This window comes from Heterodontus francisci, chromosome 2, assembly GCF_036365525.1.
Source record: "Heterodontus francisci isolate sHetFra1 chromosome 2, sHetFra1.hap1, whole genome shotgun sequence".
Taxonomy (NCBI): Eukaryota; Metazoa; Chordata; class Chondrichthyes; order Heterodontiformes; family Heterodontidae; genus Heterodontus; species Heterodontus francisci.
This window is the reverse complement of record NC_090372.1, coordinates 223,243,342-223,261,361: the sequence shown is the minus strand read 5'-3', so window position 1 is coordinate 223,261,361 and position 18,020 is coordinate 223,243,342. Positions and strand designations below refer to the sequence as shown.

The following is an 18,020-nucleotide window of genomic DNA, read 5'->3' as shown; positions in this document are numbered from 1 at the left end:
CCTGCTCTGGTAGCCACGGTATTTATATGGCTACTCCAGTTTATTTTCAATGGTTTTAAGAAAAAAACAGGATGTTAATAGTTGTGGGTTTAGTGATGGGAATGCCATCACTAAACAGTACTTACTGTTTTACTTACGGTTTTCCTTGTCTTTGAGTTTCTTTTGGCGCCGGAGGAACCGGAAGCTGGTCGGCAGCGAGGACTCCTGGGTAGGTATTTTCCTTAAAGGTGCGGAGCTGAGTAAACCCGAGCCACTACACATGTAGTGTCTCCCACCCATCCTCCTCCTCTAACCTAATAATAAGACCCTTTTTACCCTCCTCCTCTAACCAAAAAGGACTGAGCAGGTAAGCTATTTACTGTTTTTGTTAATATCTATAGTTGTACTTAACTAAGGGGTAATTGAATAAAAGAAATGGCAGCCAGTGTAGTGTATTGCTCCTCCTGCAGAATGTTCGAGGTGAGGGGAACCTCCGGTGACCCTGCCGACTTCACCTGCTGGAAGTGCATCCGTCTCCAGCTCCTATCAGACCGTGTTAGGGAATTGGAGCTGGAGCTGGATGAACTGAGGATCATTCGGGAAGCTGAGGGGTTGATAGATAGAAGCTACACGGAGGTCGTTACTCCACAAATCAAAGGCAGCTGGGTAACAGTTAGAGGTGGGAAGAGGTCAGTGCAGGGATCTCCTGTGGTCGTTCCCCTCAACAACAAGTATACAGTTTTAGATACTGTTGGGGGGGACGGCCTATCGGGGGCAGGCTGCAGTGACCGGGCCTCTGGCACGGGGTCCTGCACTGTGGCTCAGAAGGGAAGGAGGGAGAATGGGAGAGCACTAGTCATCGGGGACTCGATGGTGAGGAGTACGGACAGGCGGTTCTGTGGGCGCAGGCGAGACGCACGGATGGTTTGTTGCCTCCCTGGTGCCAGGGTCCGTGATGTTTGTGATCGCGTCTTCAGGATCCTTAAAGGGGAGGGGGAGCAGCCAGAGGTCGTGGTGCACATTGGCACCAACGACGTAGGAAGGAAGGGTGGCACAGATGTTAGAAGTGAGTTTAGGGAGTTAGGCTGGAAGCTGAAAGCTCGGACGGACAGAGTTGTTATCTCTGGTTTGTTGCCGGCGCCACGTGATAGTGAGGCTAGGAATAGGGAGAGAGCACAGCTGAACACGTGGCTGCAGGAATGGTGTAGGAGGGAGGGCTTCCAGTTCTTGGATAATTGGACTGCATTCTGGGGAAGATGGGACCTGTTCAAACAGGACGGGCTGCATCTGAACCAGAGGGGCACCAATATCCTGGGAGGGAGGTTTGCTAGTACTGTTCGGGAGGGTTTAAACTAGTTTGGGAGGGGGATGGGAACCGGACTTGTAATCCAGGGACCAGTGGGTCCACTCAGAAAGACAAAGAGTGTAGTGAGGTATTGGGGAAGGTAGCACTGTCACAGAGGACAGATGGGCACGGAGAAGGGTTAAAGTGCGTATACTTCAACGCAAGAAGCATCAGGAATAAGGTGAGTGAATTGAAGGCGTGGATGGGCACTTGGGACTACGATGTTGTGGCCATGACTGAAACGTGGATAGGTGAGGGGGAGGAATGGTTTTTGGAGGTACCTGGTTATAGATGTTTTCATAAGATTAGGAATGGTGGTAAAAGAGGTGGGGGGGTGGCATTGTTAGTTAGAAATAGTGTAACAACTGCTGAAAGAATTTTCGAGGAGGATCTGCCGACTGAGGCACTGTGGGTTGAGGTCAGGAACAGGAAAGGAGCAGTCACCTTGATGGGAGTTTTCTATAGGCCCCCCAATAGCAGCAGGGAGGTGGAAGAGCAGATTGGGAAACAGATTTTGGAAAGGAGCAGAAGTCACAGGGTAGTAATTATGGGGGATTTCAACTTCCCAAATATTGATTGGCAACTCTTTAGATCGAATAGTTTGGATGGGGTAGTGTTTGTGCAGTATGTCCAGGAAGCTTTTCTGACTCAGTATGTAGACTGCCCGACCAGAGGGGAGGCAATATTGGATTTGGTACTAGGTAATGAACCAGGGCAAGTGATAGAGCTGTTGGTGGGCGAGCACTTTGGAGATAGTGATCACAATTCTGTAGCATTCACTGTGGTAATGGAGAGGGATAGGTATGTGCAACAGGGCAAGGTTTACAATTGGGGGAAGGGTAGATATGATGCTGTCAGGCAGGAGCTGAGGAGCATAAGTTGGGAGCATATGCTGGCAGGGAAGGGCACGGTCGAAATGTGGAACTTTTTCAAGGAGCAGATAGTAGGGGCCATTGATAAGCATGTCCCTGTCAGACAGGGAAGGGATGGTCATGTGAGGGAACCGTGGTTGACAAGAGAGGTTGAGAGTCTTGTTAGGAAGAAGAAGGATGCGTATATAAAGTTGAGGAAAAAGGGCACAGGCATAGCTCTGGAGGGATACAAGATGGCCAGGAAGGATCTGAAGAAAGGGATTAGGAGAGCTAAGAGAGGGCATGAAAAATGCTTGGCGGGTAGGATAAAAGAAAACCCCAAGGCCTTTTACGCGTATGTCAGAAATATGAGGATGACTAGGGGGACCATAGGTCCGGTCAAGGACAATAGCGGGAGACTGTGTGTTGAGCCGGAAGAGATAAGTGAGGTTTTGAATGAGTACTTCTCTTCGGTATTTACGAATGAGAAGGGGTGTATTACTGAAGAGGACGGTGGGAAGCAGACTGGTAAGCTCGAGGAAGTGCTCGTTAGGAGGGAAGATGTGTTGGGGTTTTTGAATAACTTGAAGATAGACAAGTCTCCCGGGCCTGACGGGGTATATCCAAGGATGTTATGGGAAGCAAGGGATGAAATTGCAGAGCCGCTGGCAATGATCTTTTCATCTTCTCTGCTGACGGGGGTGGTACCAGGTGATTGGAGGGTGGCAAATGTTGTGCCCCTGTTCAAGAAAGGGAATAGGAACAACCCTGGGAATTACAGGCCAGTTAGTCTTACTTCGGTGGTAGGCAAGTTGATGGAAAAGGTGCTGAGGGATAGGATTTCTGAGCATCTGGAAAGACACTGCTTGATTCGGGACAGTCAGCACGGTTTTGTGAGGGGTAGGTCTTGCCTCACAAGCCTGATTGAATTCTTTGAGCAGGTGACCAAGCAAGTGGATGAGGGTAAACCAGTGGATGTGGTGTACATGGATTTTAGTAAGGCATTTGATAAGGTCCCCCATGGTAGACTTATGGAGAAAGTCAGGAGGCATGGGATAGTGGGGAATGTGGCCAGTTGGATTAAGAATTGGCTAACTGATAGAAGGCAGAGAGTGGTCTTAGATGGTAAATACTCAGCCTGGAGCCCAGTTACCAGTGGTGTGCCGCAGGGATCAGTTCTGGGTCCTCTCCTGTTTGTGATTTTTATTAACGACTTGGATGAGGAAGTCGAAGGGTGGGTCAGTAAATTTGCAGATGATACAAAGGTTGGTGGAGTTGTGGATACCGAGGAGGGCTATTGTCGTCTGCAAAGGGACTTGGATAGGTTGCAGTGCTGGGCTGAAAAGTGGCAGATGGAGTTTAACCCTGAAAAGTGTGAGGTCGTCCATTTTGGAAGGACAAACATGAATGCAAAATACTGGGTTAACGGTAGGGTTCTTGGGCATGTGGAGGAGCAGAGAGACCTTGGGGTCTATGTGCATAGATCATTGAAAGTTGCAACTCAAGTGGATAGGGCTGTGAAGAAGGCATATGGGGTGTTAGCGTTCATTAGCAGAGGGATTGAATTTAAGAGCTGTGAGGTGATGATGCAGCTGTACAGGACCTTGGTAAGGCCTCATTTGGAGTACTGTGTGCAGTTCTGGTCGCCTCATTTTAGGAAGGATGTGGAAGCCTTGGAGAGGGTGCAGAGGAGATTTACCAGGATGTTGCCTGGAATGGAGAATAAGTCTTACGAGGAAAGGCTGAACATTCTAGGCCTCTTCTCATTAGAAAGGAGAAGGATGAGGGGTGACATGATAGAGGTTTATAAGATGATCAGGGGAATAGATAGGGTAGACAGTCAGAAACTTTTTCCCCGGGTGGAGCAAAGCGTTACAAGGGGTCATAAATTTAAGGTGAAGGGTGGGAGATATAAGGGGGATGTCAGGGGAAGGTTCTTTACCCAGAGAGTGGTCGAGGCATGGAATGCCTTGCCCGGGGAAGTTGTTGAGTCAGAAACTTTAGGGACTTTCAAAAGGCTTTTGGATAGGTATATGGATAAAGGAGAATGATGGGGTATAGATTAAATTGTCCTTGACAGAGGACAAAGGATCGGCACAACATTGTGGGCCGAAGGGCCTGTTCTGTGCTGTATGTTCTATGTTCTATGTTCTATGAATGTCAAGGGGTGATGGTTATTGCATAGCACTTGTGTGGCATACATTTTACTTTCAATGATGAAATTGGAAAATAATTACTTTACAGGAGGCCATTCAATCCATCAGGTCCTTACTGGTTCACTAGGAATAATTCAGTTCTTGTTTCCCCAGAAACCCTGCATGTAGTCTCTAAATAATTATCCAATAGCCTTTGAAAGCTCTGATTAAATCTGTCTCCACTACTCGGGCAGTACATTCCAGATCCTAACCACTCGCTGTGTCAGTTTTCCCTCCTGTCATCTCTGCTTCTACCAATCTCCTTCAATCTGTTCCCTCTGGTTCTCCACCCTTGTGCCAATGGGAACAGTTTCTCTCTATCTAATTGGTCTAGGCCCCTCATGTTCCCCACCTATCAAATCTCTCCTCCTGGGGAAGCTGGGACTGTATTCCTTGTTCTATCCACAGAGCTGAAGTCCCAGTCCCTCATCCCTGGAAGTATTCTCAGAAACATGTTCTGCTGAGATTGGGACAACAACTAAACGCCTTTCATTGCCTGTCTTGCAGTCTGCACCAAGGATGGGCGGGTCCTGATCGCCATCTCCAAGGATTTGACGCTGCCTCCTGTAAACCTGACAACGGTGCATCTGAAGGATGGACACGGAGCTGAGTGCAGTCCCACCGTGGCCTCTGTAGACACTGTGCTCTTTGAGTTCGCACTCAGAGTGTGGCACTAGCCAGCGGGTATGTATTGTGGCTTGGCTGTCCCATCAATGGGTGTCAGTCAGTACTGATGGTCTTGTGTCTCTTGTAGCTGGACGGGGTGGACGTGGTGTATGAAACGGATGTGTTGGCTCAGTTTGAGATCTTGGATGGTGCTTTGGGATCGGTGAGCCGGGACAGCCCCTTCAGGTGAGAATGGGAGCACATTGAGCGGCTAGAGGTGGTGAGGAGCTGAATTGTGCAGCCGTGTCCCTTCTCTTGCAGGCTCCATGTCCAGTGCAGTTACAAGGGAAGCCAGGAGTCTGAATTGCAGCTGAAGCCCCGAGTTTACACCCTTTCTCCGCCACTGCCTGCCACCGAGACCAGGATCCTGCTTCTGGAGCTGAGAATAGCGAGAGGTAGCGAGTGCTCTCTGATGGCTAGTGTCCAACTTCTGTCTCTCTCTCTCTCTGTCTGTCTCTGCACATTGTGACCATCCTGCATCTTTCTCTTTTCAGATGCTGCCTACCGGAGCTGGTACGTGGCCAGTGACTACCCGATCCTGAGTGTGCTCCGGGAGCCCGTGTTTGTGGAGGTTCGTGTCCTGAACCGGAACGACCCATCCCTTGTGCTGGTGCTCAATGAGTGCTGGGCGAGCCCTACTGCCGAGCCCTATTCCCAGCTTCAATGGAAGCTCCTGGTGAACAGGTGAGGGGGTGGGGGAGGCAATGAAGATTCAGCAAAGCAATGAGGTGTTAGCAAGTGGTTTCCCTGTTCCTCTGCATTGTATTCTAGTCTCATCTTGGATCACTAGTTGACAGCAATGCTATCATTCTTTCTGTTCCAGGTGCCCCTTTACTGGTGACAACTACAAAAGCCGCCTCCTCCCGCTAGACGCTGCTTCCCATTTGCGTTTCCCAACTCATCATAAGCGCTTTGTAGTCAGCACTTTCACTTTCTGGGAGCGAGTTTCAGGCCGGCCTCTGAGCGGGGAGGTGAGTCTCCTTCAGTCATTCTGGCTGACTTGGTTGAGCTTGTTACTGAGTGAGCTCCCTGTTCTATCTATCTTTTTGAATGGAAAAGCATTCCTCTCCTCCTGCTTCCTGGGAGCTGTGGCACTCACCATACCGCACTGTCTCTTTGCAGGTTTACTTCCACTGCAGTGCTGAGGTTTGCTCCCCTTCCAGCCGAGAGAACTGCACAGCTTCCTGCAGCCCCAGTAAGTACCTGGGATGTGAGTAGAAAGTGAACCCTGATGGGGAGTGTGTGGGAGATCTGAACACTGGGCCCAGAAGTGTCAGCAATCCTGCAGCTCTGAACTGCTCAATGTTTTCCCCCAAGTCCCATTGTGTGCAAGTTTCCATCAGGAAGTGGCAGTCAGTGTGAGCACAAGAAAGCAGGGAGATGCAGACCAAGCATGTTGTGATCCCTCAGCCAGGATAATGTGAGCAGGAATGTTGGTTCATTGTTCCTGATTCCTCACCTGCAGAGTGGAATCTAATTGGTCCAGGTGCTCTCTGCTCCATACCTCATCTGGTCAGGAATGGGTTTTACCTTGTCCAGGACATTGAAGAGGCACCTAATTCTCATTCTGTCACCAGGTATTCCAGATGTAATGAAAGTATTTTCAGGATAGAGGACACTCCTATAAACTGGTGATATTAGATCACGGAGTCCACACGGACCATTCTACAAGCTGCTTGGTTGTTGCAGGTTCATTAGAATATAGGAAAATCAGTTATGGACAGGCAGCCATATTTAACTCATGCTCCTTATCACTGATACTTTGTGCTGGAGGTTTTTGCATCCAAACATGAATCTGTAAATACAGAAGAGGAGGCCTTTCCACAGAATTGATTTGTCAACTCTTTGAAGCTACCAAATAATTACATTCCTCTGCTCTATCCCTGTAGCTCTAACAAGTTTATTTTCAAGTAATTCCATCCAATTTACTTTGAAACTTGCATGTGGTGGAAGCAGAGATTATCAAGTTTGAGCTTGAACATCTGATTCAGGCAATTACTGAACCTTGAACTCTTCCTTCCCCAGAGAGACGAAGAAGCACCAATGACCAGTCTGGGACCTTGGTGACCACTGGACCCATCATTTTCCTGGAAGATGGGGAGAGATTGTCTGCAGGGATCCAGCAGGAAGAGAAAGGTAAAGGAGGAACTTCCTCCAGTGTGTAGTGATGCAGTAACTGGTGCCCCTCTAACCCTGGCTTCTCTCCACAGATGCTGCTGTGGATTCCCCCTCCCATGTTCTTCCTGGAGTAGCAGTTGGGGTTGCTCTGCTCTCTGTGGTCCTGTTGGTTGGAACTGTTGCTGTGTGGAAAATGGATGTGGGTCACAGGGTGGGTTCTGAGTGCAGATCAATGGAACTGTAGATCTGTCTGGATAATAAACTCCTGTTTATAGATGAAGTCTTGGTCTCTCTCAAATTATTCAATGAAAGTTGTAATTTATAATCTAGTTTCAGCTGTAAATTGTTTCCTCCCGACAGCAACAGAAGGAGGTATAAAACTCACTGGGTTTGGAGTAAGATGAGGTTGCACAATGATATTAGTTGTATCTAACTGATACTGGGCTTTAGTCTCATATCTCCAGTCTTGCCACTTCCATGAAGGAATCATTTCCACCAGTTCAACAAGCCTGGTAAGTGAGCTGTACCACCCATGCCCAGTTAACAGGACTGGTCCCTGGATTCCCCATAAACATTTTACCGCTCTCTCTACATGGAACTGATATATTGAGTATTAGTCTAGACCATGTGCTTGGTTTTACTGGGCTACTGGTGTACAATAATATACCTGGGTACTTCAGGACGTGGGAGTGCTACCTGAAGAAAAGTGCCAGCATTTCATTTATTTGGACCAAGCCAGGATGTCTCCATCCCAACCTCTGAAGATGGGGAAACAGCAAGTCAGGTTGCTTGAAATTCCACTTAATGGGAGATTAGTGAAACTGACTGGAGCCTGGCAGTGCTGCAGAATTCCCTTGTTTCACTAGTCTGGGTGATTGTAATTTGTGACCAGCAATGCTATCCTAAAAATATCTTTAGCAGTTTGGGCTGTTGCTGAGCAGCAGTGGAAGCTGAATACTGAGTCTGAGCAGCTGTTGGGAATTGTCAAATACAGATTGATTACAGACCCATTACAAAGCATGAAGGAGGGTCAGCATTAGGATATTCAGGATGGAGTCTGGCTGCTCATCCTTGTGTAGTGTCAGCTGAATGAAGCTCTACTCCACTCTATTCAGTGGAATGACACTGCTCTGTTACAACAGCTCCGTGCTAATTCAATACACTTGTCTGGGCAATCCTTTAGAAAGGGATTTTTGCTGCTGATATTGAGCATGCAGTTTCAGAAGTCTTGGGAGAAACTCACCTGAAAATGACAGTAAAGTAAGACAATATCAGCATAAAATCAATAACTACCTGTAACCATCTGCATCCTTTTTGTGGTGTAAATATTCATTGTATCACCTCTGGATCTATTGCTGACCAGCTTGTGTCCTCTGGTTCTGATCTATTCTACCAATGGTAAGTTCTGTAACTACACTCCAGACCCTCACTTTAACACCTTGATCAAATCACCTCTGAATCTCCTTTACGAGGAGAACAGCACTAGCTTCTCCAATATATCAACATAATTGAAGTTCCTCACACTAGATTCCAGTGTATTTTTTTTGTTTGCACCCTCCGAACCTACCTTTCAGCATGGTGTCTGGAATTCCACAGTACACCAGTTGAGGCCAAAGCAATGTTTTAGAAAGTTTCACCAACTTGCTTTTGTACTGCAAGGCTTCTCTTTACCAAGTCCTAATTACCATCTGCTTTATTAACCACTTTCTCAACCTTCACTGCTACATGCAATGGTTTGTGTGCATAAACCCCCAGGTCCCTCTGCTCCTTTTTCAATTCAGTCATGGGATGTGGACATTGCTGGCTGGGTCAGCATTTATTGTCCATCTCTGTCATTGCTCTTGAACTGAGTCACTTGTGTTATAACTGAGGTGGGAGGAGTGTATTGTTGGTTCTAATTCCACTTCTGCACCAGTAACAAATTTAAATGTTGACCACATTGGCAAGTGAGGGAAAAAGTGTTTATTCCAGAATAAAACACATCAACCAGGTTTCATTAAACAAAATTGTTTATTGGTTAACATTCAGTTTGTAATGAAGTAAAGCACAATTACAGCTTGAAATATTAAAGCTCCTTTTTGCCTTCACCCCTCGCTCTGACCATTGGCCTCCTTTGGCACCAATGATTCTAATCAGCCCATCCTGTCTGTACCAGCTCTCCAAGAGCAATTAACTCCATTCCATTTCTCCTGCCTTCTCCCATAACCCTACACACTCCTCCTACTCAACAGTCTAATTCCATTTTGACTGCTTCAACTGCATGTGCCTCCACCACTCCATCATTGCATTCAAGACATTAACCACTTGCTGCATGAAGTATTTCCTCAGTCACTTTTGCTTCTCTCAAATACTTGAGATCTGTCCCATCTTATTCTCAACCCTTTCACAAGTGGGAACAGTTTCTCTCTACTGTCTGGACACTTGATTTTTACATCCTGTCAATTCTCCTCCACCTTCTCCAAGGAAAACAGACCTAACTTCAATCTGTCTTTTTCTTTTAAAATCCAGTTCCTCATCCTGGAACCTTTCTTGTGAATCTCCTGTACTCCCTCCAATGTCGTCTTGTCTTTAAGTGTGGCACCCAAAATGGGTCACAATACTCTAGCTGAGGCAGCAGTAGTGTCTTGTAAGAGTTCAACAAAACTTCCTTGCTCTTGTACTCAATGCCCCTATTAATGAAGTATCCAGTACTTTTGGTTTTATTAACCATTCTCTCAACCTGTCTTGTCACCTTCAATGACTTGTGCACATATACACCCAGGTCTCTTCCCCTTTAGAATTGTACCCTTTGTTTTGTTTCTCTGTTCTTCCTACCAAAATGAATCCCTTCACATTACTCTGCATTGAACTTCATCTGCCATCTATCTGCCCATTCCACTAACATGCCTATCCTTTCAAAGTTCTAAACTCTCCTCTCCATTCACAATGCTTCCAAGTTTCATATCTGTCAACTCTGAAATTGTGCCCTGTACACCAAGGTCTAGGTCACTTATATCAGAAAAGCAAGGGTCTCAACACTGATTCCTGGGGGAACTCTACTACAAACCTTCCTCTATCTCCAAATAATCCATTAACAACTTTGTCCTGTCACTCAGCCCATTTCATATCCATTACTACTGTCCCTTTTTATCCCTTGAGTTTTAACCTTGCTCAAGACTGGCACTATGAAACCCCTTTCTGGAAGTCTGCACACATCAACCTTCTGTTACCTCTTCCAAAAAAAGACTCCATGTTTGTGATTTTTATATTGAATCTATGCTGGTTTCCTTTAACACAATTAGTCCATGTGACTAATTTTGTCCCAAGTTCCCCACTGAAGTTAAACTGACCTGTAGTTACTGGGCTTCTAGTTTCACCTTTTTAGAACAAGGGTGGAAGATTTATAATTCTCCAGTCCTCTGGCACCAAGTTGAAGGAAGATTGAATTAAGGCCAGTACCTCCATGATTCCCTCCCCCATCCCCCTCTGTCCCTCTATCTTGGATAAATATCTCCTGGTGCTTTATCTACTGAGTGCAGACAGCCTATCTAATGTCCATCAATTTTAAACCTAGTGTCTGAATTATCTCCTTGCACCATTGCCTGGGTTGCACCTCCTGAGTAAAGAGAAATGTAAGGTATTTATTTAATACCTCAGCGATGCCCTCTGCCTCCATGTGTAAATCCTCTTTATGGTCCATAATCAGCCCCATCTTTTTCCTATGTCTATAGAAAACTGATTCCATTTTTAGCTGCCAGTCTCTTCATACTCATTGCTGTTTATTTCTTTTTCACTTTCCCCTCTGGACTGCCTGTACAGCCTGATTCTCCACAGTATTTTCTACATGGTATCTATCATAAGTGCACTTTTTTCTTTTAATCTCTACCTCTTTGGTCATCCAGGGAGCTCTGGAATTGTTTGCCCGACCTCTTTTACCCTTCAGGAACATACCTTGACTGGGCCTCAGCTTTCTCTCTTTCAAGGTAGTCCATTGTTCAGCTACTGACTTTTTTTTTCCTGCCTATCTTTGACTCCAATTTATTCACCCTAGCTCTGTTCTTGCCTCATTGAAACTGACTCTCACCAGTTAATTATTCTTACTCTGGATTATTTTGTCCTTTTTCCATCGTCAGCCTAAACCTCCAGATACAATGATCACTGTCTCCTAAATGCTCTCCTGATATTTGATCCACTTGGATCACTTCATTCCCATGAACCATTTCTAGCTGTGTCTCCTTTCTCATTGGCAGAGCAACATACTGCTGTAAATATTTTCCTGAACATTCTCTCTAGGAACTCTTGCCCCTCACTGCCTTTTACTCGACCACTATTTCTTTGAATAAAGTTTCTTCCTACTATAACTACCCTATAATTTTAGCATCTCCCTCATTTTGTTCCATGTTTATACCACTAGCTGGTGGCCTGTAGACAACACTGAGCAATGTAACTGTTCCTTTAGCTCTAACTGAATTGATTCTGTCCTTGCCTCGTCTGGGACTTACCTTTTTTTTTCCAGCACTGCAATGCTCTCAATCAATACTGCTACCCCTCTTTTTCCCTTTCCTATCTTTCCTGAACACTTTGTATCCAAGAATATTTAACACCTGTCCTGCCCTTTGAGCCAGGTCTAATTACAACCATCATATTTCCACATGGCAATTTACACCTGTACCTCCCCAATCTTATTTACCCCACTCCATGTATGTACATTATCCTGTTTTAGACTTTATTACTTTCTCCCTTGCCCCACCTAATAACTTGCTATCCCTTACTTTTAGTGCTAGCTCTCTCCCAATATGTCTGATATTTGCTCCTGGTTTCCAGTTTTGCTTCCCTCCAATCTGAGCTCCCATCCCCTGCCAATGTAGTTTATACCCTTCCCAACAGCAGTAGTAATTCTCCTGTGAGGATATTGGTCCCAGGCCTAAGATGCAACCTGTCCATCTTGTACAAGTCCCACCTACCCCAGAACCAGTCCCAATGCATCAGAAATCTGATGCCCTCTCTCCTCCACCACTTCTCCAGCCACATGTTCAATCACTCAATTCTCCTGTTCCTGTACTCTTGTGGGATTAGGAGTAATCCTGAAATTACTGCTTTTGAACTCCTGCAATTTAATCATGCTAGCTTCCTAAAAATCTGCTTTCAGGCCTTGTCTCCCTTGTCTTTTTTTTTCCCCCCACCTTTTGGTGCCACCATGGACCACAACCTCTGGCTGTTCACCCTCCCCAGAAGAATCTCCTGTAGCCACTGTGCCTCTCTTGACCCACACCAAGCAGGCAACACTCCATCCTGGAGTTACATCTATAAGCTGCAGAAATGCCTCTGTTCCCCTAACTAAGGAATCCCCTTTCACTACTCTTCCTCCCCCTCCTGTGCAGCTCAACTACCTGTGGTTCCACAAACTTGGCTCTGACTGCACTCCTGAGTAACCAATGCCCTCATTATCCAAAATGGAAAGCCAATTGCCTTGGGTCTCCTGCACTACCCAGCTAGTTCTTAGACTGACATCACCCATTCACTGCCTGCATGCTCCTCATTTGCAGTGACCATTGTTCTCTGCCTCACTGAACCACAATGACTCCAGCCACCACTCATCCTGAAACCCAGAGCTCAAGCTTGTGCAGCCAGTGACACTTCCTGCAGATGTCTGTCCAGGACACATGGTGTCCATGATGCATATGCTGTACATTCCACTTGGCTGAGCTGCCTTGACATTCCTTTAACTTTACAGACTATTTATTTATTCTAAGTAGAATAGCTTGCCAGTTACTTGCCATCCAGCTCCTTCCACTGCACTGTAGTAAATAAAGGAGCACCTCCCTTCACTAAACTCTCCATTCACCAAACTCTTCACATTATTTGTTTGAATCTGCACTCTATTTGCAGGCTGCACCCAGACCTCTATACTTTTGAAGCTGAAACTGCAGTAACCAGGTGGGACTAGTTAGCTACTCTACTAGACTGCTACTCTGCAGTAGAGTGTATTGATCCTTGCTTAAGGCTGGAAGATACTTGCTTTACTTAAATCTGATCTGCAGATCACTTCAGTAAGATATTGGCACTTGAATATCCCTGTGGTTCACCTTGTAAAAGGCATTATACTAACACTCCATCCCCTGGTTGAAATCTTCAGCTCTTGGCATGTTTGTCTGCCCATTTCTTTGTTTGGGAAGCTTTATGGTGTTCCTGAACAACTTTGCAAGCTCATGAGCTGTTCCCAGAATACAGATACATCTGGCACAAAAGATTCATCCCTCTGTTCTTTAAAAAAAAAAAATTAGTTTGAGAGGACCTGGTGTATTATATCAATTAAATAATTGTACCAGTTTAGTCCTTTTGACTCATTAGGTGAATCCCTGCTGGTCAACAAAAATTCTAGCCCTTTATCCCAATCATGGGGATATTTGTGACAGTATGCCTTGATCATTGTTTTGAGGGTCTGATGGTACCTTTCTAAAGCTCTGTCTGTGGGTGGTTTGGTGAAGGTTTTAACTTATACCTAAATTACCCATAACTCTGGAGAAATCTGACATAAAATGGGACCTTTGATTTGATCTGACTGAAATTCAGTAATCCATAATCTAGTGAACTGGGTTAATATTTCTACCACTACCTTAGCAGAAGTAGTTCTCCAGGGAATGGCTTCTGGGAACCAAGTAGCTGTATCCATGGTGATGAGTATATATTGGTGTCCCACTTGCTTTCAGTAAAGGTCCTCCAATCTACCAACACCTAAATGATTCTGAACAACTGGTATGGGAATTGGAGGTGCTAGTTTTCCCACAATCTGGCACTGTTTTATATTCATTCCTGGAATGTGGGGTCACTATCTAGGCTAGCATTTATTTCACATCCCCAATTGTTCTGGAAGGTGGTGGTGAGCTGCCCTCTTGAACTGTTACCATACAAGGCACATGGACTGTATGTTTTACAAAACTCACCACGTCCTTGGAAAGACTTGGCCAGTAAATGATTTTTATACACAATCCCCATAACCCCCACAAGAGGAATTTCATGCATTATCTTCAATAGTTTCCACCAATACTATAAACTACCAGGGCAGCACAGTGGTTAGCGCTGCAGCCTCACAGCTCCAAGGACCTGGGTTCGATTCCGGGTACTGCCTGTGTGGAGCTTGCAAGTTCTCCCTGTGTCTGCGTGGGTTTTCTCCGGTTTCCTCCCACAAGCCAAAAGACTTGCAGGTTGATAGGTAAATTGGCCATTATAAATTGTCACTAGTATAGGTAGGTGGTAGGGAAATATAGGGACAGGTGGGGATGTTTGGTAGGAATATGGGATTAGTGCAGGATTAGTATAAATGGGTGGTTGATGTTCGGCACAGACTCGGTGGGCCGAAGGGCCTGTTTCAGTGCTGTATCGCTAATCAAATAATCAAAACTACCATCTGTTCTTCATCCACAGGTCTGAAGAGGTTGCCACTTCATCAGAATCTCATTTTTAATATAGTGATCTTCTGGAATGCCCTTTGTATCAGCTTCTGTTAGAGCTGATCAGGGCTGAGAAAGCTAATCCAGAGTTAGTGATAGAGAAGACTTGCTGAATCGGGATTTGGATAGTCCAAATGAAATAAACTTCCAGTTATTCAACTGGTGCTAATTTTACCTCTGACAATGAAACTGGTTTAGCCATTACTCAGGTTACTGCATATGAAGGAAATTCCTGGAATCTTTTTCCTGTAACTGTTCTGTCTCTTTGACTTCACTTGGTTTTTCCAGTGACTACTGGAGAAGCTACTGCCTTTTGCTCCAGTCAGATCATTCCCCAGGAATAGATCAGATCAGTCTACTGGCAAACTATGGACAACTCTTACAATTACCATTCCAGGCATTTGGTCACACCAATTACACCCAATACAAAGGTACAGGTGTATATGTAACTCCCTGTCAATGCCATTCACTAAATCCTTGAAATTCAGTGCATTCTCTGGTGGAAGTCTTGTGCCTTTTCCCCCAGAATAACTGTTTAGTTGGCTCCTGTATTCCTAAGTATAACTGTTTATCATCCTCACTTGAGGGATAAGAAGTTGCTTTTCCTTTTAGACAAGAATTCCCTAAACTCTTTGGTATCACATTCACAAACCCTGCACACAGTGGTTTTTGTATTTAGCCTTACAGCTGCAGTCAGTGCTGTAGCCTTGTGGACCTCACTTCCACCCTCGGCATCTTCCTTTCTGGCCTGATGAGATCCCAGGGCATTCCCAGCTATCCCTTATCCATGGCTACTTGCCTTCCTTTCACCCTCCACCTTCTATCCTTCTCAGATTTGTGGGGGTGACAAAGGGTTTGGGCTTGTAAACAAGCTCGTAATCATCAGCAATTTCCACAGTGCTCAACCTTCTGGTTCTCTACATGGGCTCTTCCCAAAGGAGGGAGTGAATTTTAATATCTTCCAGGAGAATTAGTTCAAAGATTCTCATATGTGGCCTCTACGTTTAGTGCCCATATCCAAATTTCAAAATTAATTTGCTTTACCCCCAAATTCTATACAAGCCTACCCAGACAATCTCCATAAGTTCTAAAATTCTTCAGTAAGCTTCAGGGACTAACTCAGTCAGTGAGGATAGTTTTCATCTCAATCTGCAGAAGCCTCCTCAGCAACCATCGCATAAACTTCTTGAGCTCTGCCCATCAACCTGCTTTGCAGCAGCAGTGTCTAACTTTCCTTAGGCCACTTCATCTGTCTGGCATCTTTTGTTTCAAAAGAAATGGAAAGGTGCTTCTAATCCCTTGCCTCAAACCTGGAATGGTGGTCTGCTAGGTCCTGGGCTGGAGTCAGATCTTTCCTCACCAGGATTTTCCTTGAAGTCAAGGCCACACTGGTGTCTTAGTTCCAGCTTTTTAACTTCGAATTCCCTTCCTTCTCTGAAATTCTAGTTCAAGTTTTTATTTTTCATTGTCTATTCTTCCTGCTTAAATTTTCAGTTCTATTTCTATCTTTGACAACTTCAAACTGCCTCATTACTGAATTTTAATTACTTCAACTGCATTTTCCTCTAGTTTGCTTTCTTCTAATTTCAAATGTTATTACATCAATTGTCTGCTTTCTTAGCTCCTGGTTATAACTCCAACACCAACTGTTTTGCCAAATCCTTTATTTTAACCTTGATGAAGTGGCTCAAATCACCTGGGAATGTATTCTCCTTCCCCAGAAAAGTCACAACAACTGAGACATTCCAGTATTTTTTTTTTTATTCATTCACTGGATGTGGGCGTCGCTGGCCAGGCCAGCATTTATTGCCCATCCCTAATTGCCCTTGAGAAGATGGTGGTGAGCTGCCTTCTTGAACCGCTGCAGTCCATGTGGGATAGGTACACCCACAGTGCTGTTAGGGAGTTCCAGGATTTTGACCCAGCGACAGTGAAGGAACGGCGATATAGTTCCAAGTCAGGACGGTGTGTGACTTGGAGGGGAACTTGCAGATGGTGGTGTTCCCATGTATTTGCTGCCGTTGTCCTTCTAGTTGGTAGAGGTCACGGCTTTGGAAGGTGCTGTCGAAGGAGCCGTGGTGCATTGGTGCAGTGCATCTTGTAGATGGTACACACAGCTGCCACTGTGCATCGGTGGTGGAGGGAATGAATGTTTGTAGATGGGGTGCCAATCAAGCGGACTGCTTTGTCCTGGATGGTGTCGAGCTTCTTGAATGTTGGACCCATCCAGGCAAGTGAAGTAAGGTAAACTGTTCATCTACTGCACTGGAAACCTTTTTTTTTGGTCCTCTTTTCATTACCCCACTTATGATTGTGCCTTGTCAGCATTGGATATCCTGCAATAAGCCACCAATTACATTACAAACAAGGTGGGAGGAGTGCACTGTTTACTCTGGTTCCACTTCTCCATGGATCACAACATATATTTAAATTTTATCCCACTTACTGAAACGGTCAATCGTAGACTCTAATTCCAGAACAAAACAGACCAACCAGGTTTCTTTAAACAACAAAATCCAGTTCATTATTATAAAATGAGCCATAACCAGTAATGAAGTAAAGCATTAAGATGGTGAAATATTAAAGTACCCTTTTTACCCCTGCCTGAAAAAGACAAAACTTGGGATAAAATACTAACTTCTTGAAGAAAGGGTAGATATGGAAGCCTTCCTTTGTTTTGGTTTGGTATCCCAAATGCATATGGAGGGCTCATTGGGATCTTCCTAGAATAGTTCTTGGGTGATATTGCAGATCAGTTTGGGTAGGCTTCCAGGAAATGCAGCAGCAGAGGTTTCAGACACATTCCTTACAGCAGGAATGCAGCACCAGTTTTAGTCTGCTTCTTACACGTGCTTTTCAGTTCCAAGTTGGAAAAGTGGCAGGCTCTTTCCAAACTGCAGGAACAGACTGAGTCGGGGTGGTTTGTTTTTCTTCGCAAGTTTTCTCCAACTGTCTTTTCAACCATTGTTAATATCCCAACTAGCTGTCCAAATCTAAACCAACAATTTCACAAGAGACGAGCCTCCTGACCTCTCAATCTTGGCTTGTAAACATCTTCCAAGTCACAAACCCCTGCTGGGTTATTTGAAAATGGGGAACCTTCCAGTAATTGTTTACCTGGTTAAAAACCATCTATGGAGTCTATTCAGTTTTCCCAAAATCCAACTCTAAATTACACCAGATTTCAAAAATGCTGATCAATATAGAAGCTGTCCTAACACTTGCTAGTAAAGCCTGCCGCAGGTATAAAATTAAAATCTGACCCAGGCCCAACACTTAGTCCTATCTGGCTGGGTAGCTGGGTTTCACCGCGGAGTGCGGACTGCATGTCTTCTACCTGATGTCCTGAATATTCATTTGAAGATTACTTCCCAGAGCGAGGCAGCACTGTCCACGTCCATTTTGCCATCGGCCTTGTACTCTGGATTACTAGTCC

General features: G+C 45.2%; 2 protein-coding genes across 2 annotated transcripts in view; both read left to right on the top strand.

Moving 5' to 3' along the window:
- Nucleotides 1–5,146, top strand: part of LOC137381253 (zona pellucida sperm-binding protein 4-like) — a 47,171-nt gene extending 42,025 nt beyond the window's left edge. Inside the window, exon 13 of the mRNA XM_068053608.1 lies at nt 4,878–5,146. Coding sequence (XP_067909709.1) covers nt 4,878–5,047 — 170 coding nt within the window. The 3' untranslated portion in view covers nt 5,048–5,146. The remainder of the gene's footprint in view (nt 1–4,877) is intronic.
- On the top strand, nt 5,057–17,613 carry LOC137381237 (zona pellucida sperm-binding protein 4-like). The gene is made up of 12 exons (XM_068053607.1): nt 5,057–5,074; nt 5,125–5,222; nt 5,298–5,431; nt 5,531–5,720; nt 5,860–6,007; nt 6,159–6,231; nt 7,062–7,172; nt 7,247–7,365; nt 8,518–8,552; nt 14,873–15,015; nt 16,206–16,332; nt 17,445–17,613. Exons 1-12 carry the CDS (start codon nt 5,057–5,059, stop codon nt 17,611–17,613), a joined length of 1,365 nt encoding a protein of 454 aa, XP_067909708.1.
- The last annotated feature ends 407 nt before the right edge of the window (nt 17,614–18,020 follow it).

Excerpts from the sequence above, each read along its gene's own strand:
- LOC137381237 (XM_068053607.1), top strand. Across the intron at positions 5,721-5,859 it reads TGGAAGCTCCTGGTGAACAG|GTGCCCCTTTACTGGTGACA; the intron begins GTGAGGGGGTGG and ends TTTCTGTTCCAG. Across the intron at positions 6,232-7,061 it reads CACAGCTTCCTGCAGCCCCA|AGAGACGAAGAAGCACCAAT; the intron begins GTAAGTACCTGG and ends TTCCTTCCCCAG.